Raw genomic sequence first — 2,336 nt, 5'->3', positions numbered from 1 at the left:
GGCCCCCGCCTGGCCTCCGAGGACTCGGAACATCTGGCAGCACCCAGGCGCCTACGCAGCCATGGCTTTCACCAGCCAGGTCTGAACAGCAGGGGGGCTCCCCAGGAGAAACATTCTGATGGGGAGAAGGGACCTTTCTAACCGGCATGCCGGCTACTGGAGAGCTGGCGCGAGGTCCCCATTCTGTAACCCGGTTAAATGGGGGCTCCTGCCTCTACGGCAGATCCAGGGGTCTGCCCACATGGTGCTCTTGTGGGGGCAGGGCACCAGTCAGCGGGTGCCCAGTTCCTCGCGTTCTCTCAGACTCTGCACCCACCTCCAAGCCTCTGCACCTGCCACCCCCGCCCCGCTCAGCTCAGATGTAGCCGGTCCCCATCGAGGTCTTGTCACAGCCCCTCGGTGTCGCTCACCTGTTTCTCCACAACCCACTCAGCACCGAGAAGCAGGCTCCTCCGTGCAAATCCTGCCCAGCCCTCCTCTGCTGCGTGAGCCTGGGTTGGCACTGTCAGTGGGCACTCTGTGGGCAGGAGGAGGCTTGCTCTTATGGCCTATGGACATGGGGTCAGGAGGGACCAGTCCCTGGAGAAGGAGGCCATCTGGGTCCAACACAGGGTCGGCTGAGAGGAAGACCCCCCAGGGAGCCGTGCTGTGTTCTGTTGTCCACGGGTCACTGAGCCAGAGCTGATTGGACGGCACCGAATGACAACAGTGGGACCCCAGGGCGCTGCTGTGGGACCGGCTCGGAGTGGGTGTAGCTTGCCATTACACACCCCACCATCTCCAGGGCCCCAGAGCTGGGGACACCCAGGGGACCGGGCATCCTGCCACAACAGGTCTTGACGGGCCCAGCAGAGCCCCTTTACCAATGAGGCCTGCCCACAGTCGTCTTCCCAGGGGCTGCTGTGTGAGGCCTCCCCACACCCCGAGGTGCAGCTTCCGGCCAGCAGCACTGTGGCTCGCTCCAGTCTGCCCCATCCAGCACCCTCCACCAAACCAGAGAGGTGGGCCCCACGTGGAGGTCACTGGCGGCCCCACTGCGTCCTCCTTTTCCTCTCTGATGAACCTGCCCAGGGCCCACACTCCCTCACAGCCGGCTGCCAGTGTCACTGATCTCAGTCCATCCCCCATCACCCCTCCCCCCTCAAGGCCTTCCTGTCACCACGCTGTCCCCACTCAACAGGGACCACAGGGTGACTGACCCAGAGCCCTGCCTATCCTGCCTGGCAGCTGGGCCTGCTCCTCACAGGAGGCCCCCAGTCCTGGCCCCTCCTCCAGGTCAGGTCAGTGGTGGGGCAGGGGCACTTGGACCTTGTGGGGCTGCCTGGCTCCTACTGCTGTGTCCATCCTGGGTGCCCAGGGCTGCCCATTCCATCCCCTGTCCCCACAGCCAAGCTGCCACACCAGAGAGCACTGTCTTGAGACGCCTAACCTCATGATGACGTGTGTGCTCCCGGATGCCACTGCCCAGCCTGGAAGCCCTGCCCCAGAGCGATCTGGGGTCCTGTCCCCAAGTCCCAGCCAGGCACTGGTCCTGCCCACCCACGTGCCCACTGGCAGTGGGTGCTGGTCCCTCTACCACTCACCCAGCCTCCAGAGGGCGGCTGGCTCCCCCGCACAGGCCCCCGCCCCCTGTGGGCTGGTGACCAGGACCATGCAGAGCGTGCTCACTCGCTCAGCAGGCTTGCAGACCCGCCCACGGGCAGGTGGGCAGGTGCTGGCAGTGCCGCATGCGCGTGTGCACTCACCGTTGGAGCGGTGGATGCAGGTGTGCTGGTTGTCGCTGAGGAAGAAGCCGCCGTGGCACTGGCACTCGTAGCTGCCCATGGCATTGACGCAGATCTGCTGGCAGCCGCCGTTGTTGTCCTGGCACTCGTCCACATCTGGGGGGAGGGGGTGGAAGTCACACCTGGAGCCGGGGGGAGGCAAGCACCCCCAGACTGCGATGGAGGTACTCCCGGGGCGCTCCCCAGAGGTGCTCCCTGGAGATACTCCTGGGAGAACCTCCTTTCCCAAGGGCTCCCCACAGGGATACCCTGCAGGTGTTCCCTGATGGTCCTTCCAAGCGGTCCTCCCAGGGGGTACTCCACAGAGATGTTCCCCACAAACACTCCTGGGAGTGCTCCCTGTAGGTACCCTGGCAGTGCTCCCTGGGGGCACTCCTGGTAGTCCTCCTTGGGGATTGCGTTGGTTTGGGTAGACTAGAGAAACCAACCCACAGGCACTTACATGTGTATAAGAGCTTTATATAAAAGAGCAACTGTATATTGAGGAAACATCCCAGCCTAGTCCAGATCAAGTCCATAAGTCTGATATTAGTCCATGTGTCTGATCCAATC

General features: G+C 63.4%; 1 protein-coding gene across 1 annotated transcript in view; it reads right to left on the bottom strand.

Annotated features, from left to right (window-relative positions):
• The window catches only part of SCUBE1 (signal peptide, CUB domain and EGF like domain containing 1), a 135,289-nt gene that overhangs the window by 59,038 nt on the left and 73,915 nt on the right, over positions 1-2,336 (bottom strand). Inside the window, exon 4 of the mRNA XM_045290811.1 lies at positions 1,746-1,880. Within this exon, the coding sequence (XP_045146746.1) occupies positions 1,746-1,880 (135 nt within the window). The remainder of the gene's footprint in view (positions 1-1,745; positions 1,881-2,336) is intronic.

This window comes from Echinops telfairi, unplaced genomic scaffold, assembly GCF_000313985.2.
Source record: "Echinops telfairi isolate 266 unplaced genomic scaffold, ASM31398v2 ScPeMD7_2;HRSCAF=8, whole genome shotgun sequence".
Classification (NCBI taxonomy): Eukaryota; Metazoa; Chordata; class Mammalia; order Afrosoricida; family Tenrecidae; genus Echinops; species Echinops telfairi.
Note: the sequence above shows the minus strand (reverse complement) of the source record. Positions and strands in the feature narration are given on the sequence as shown.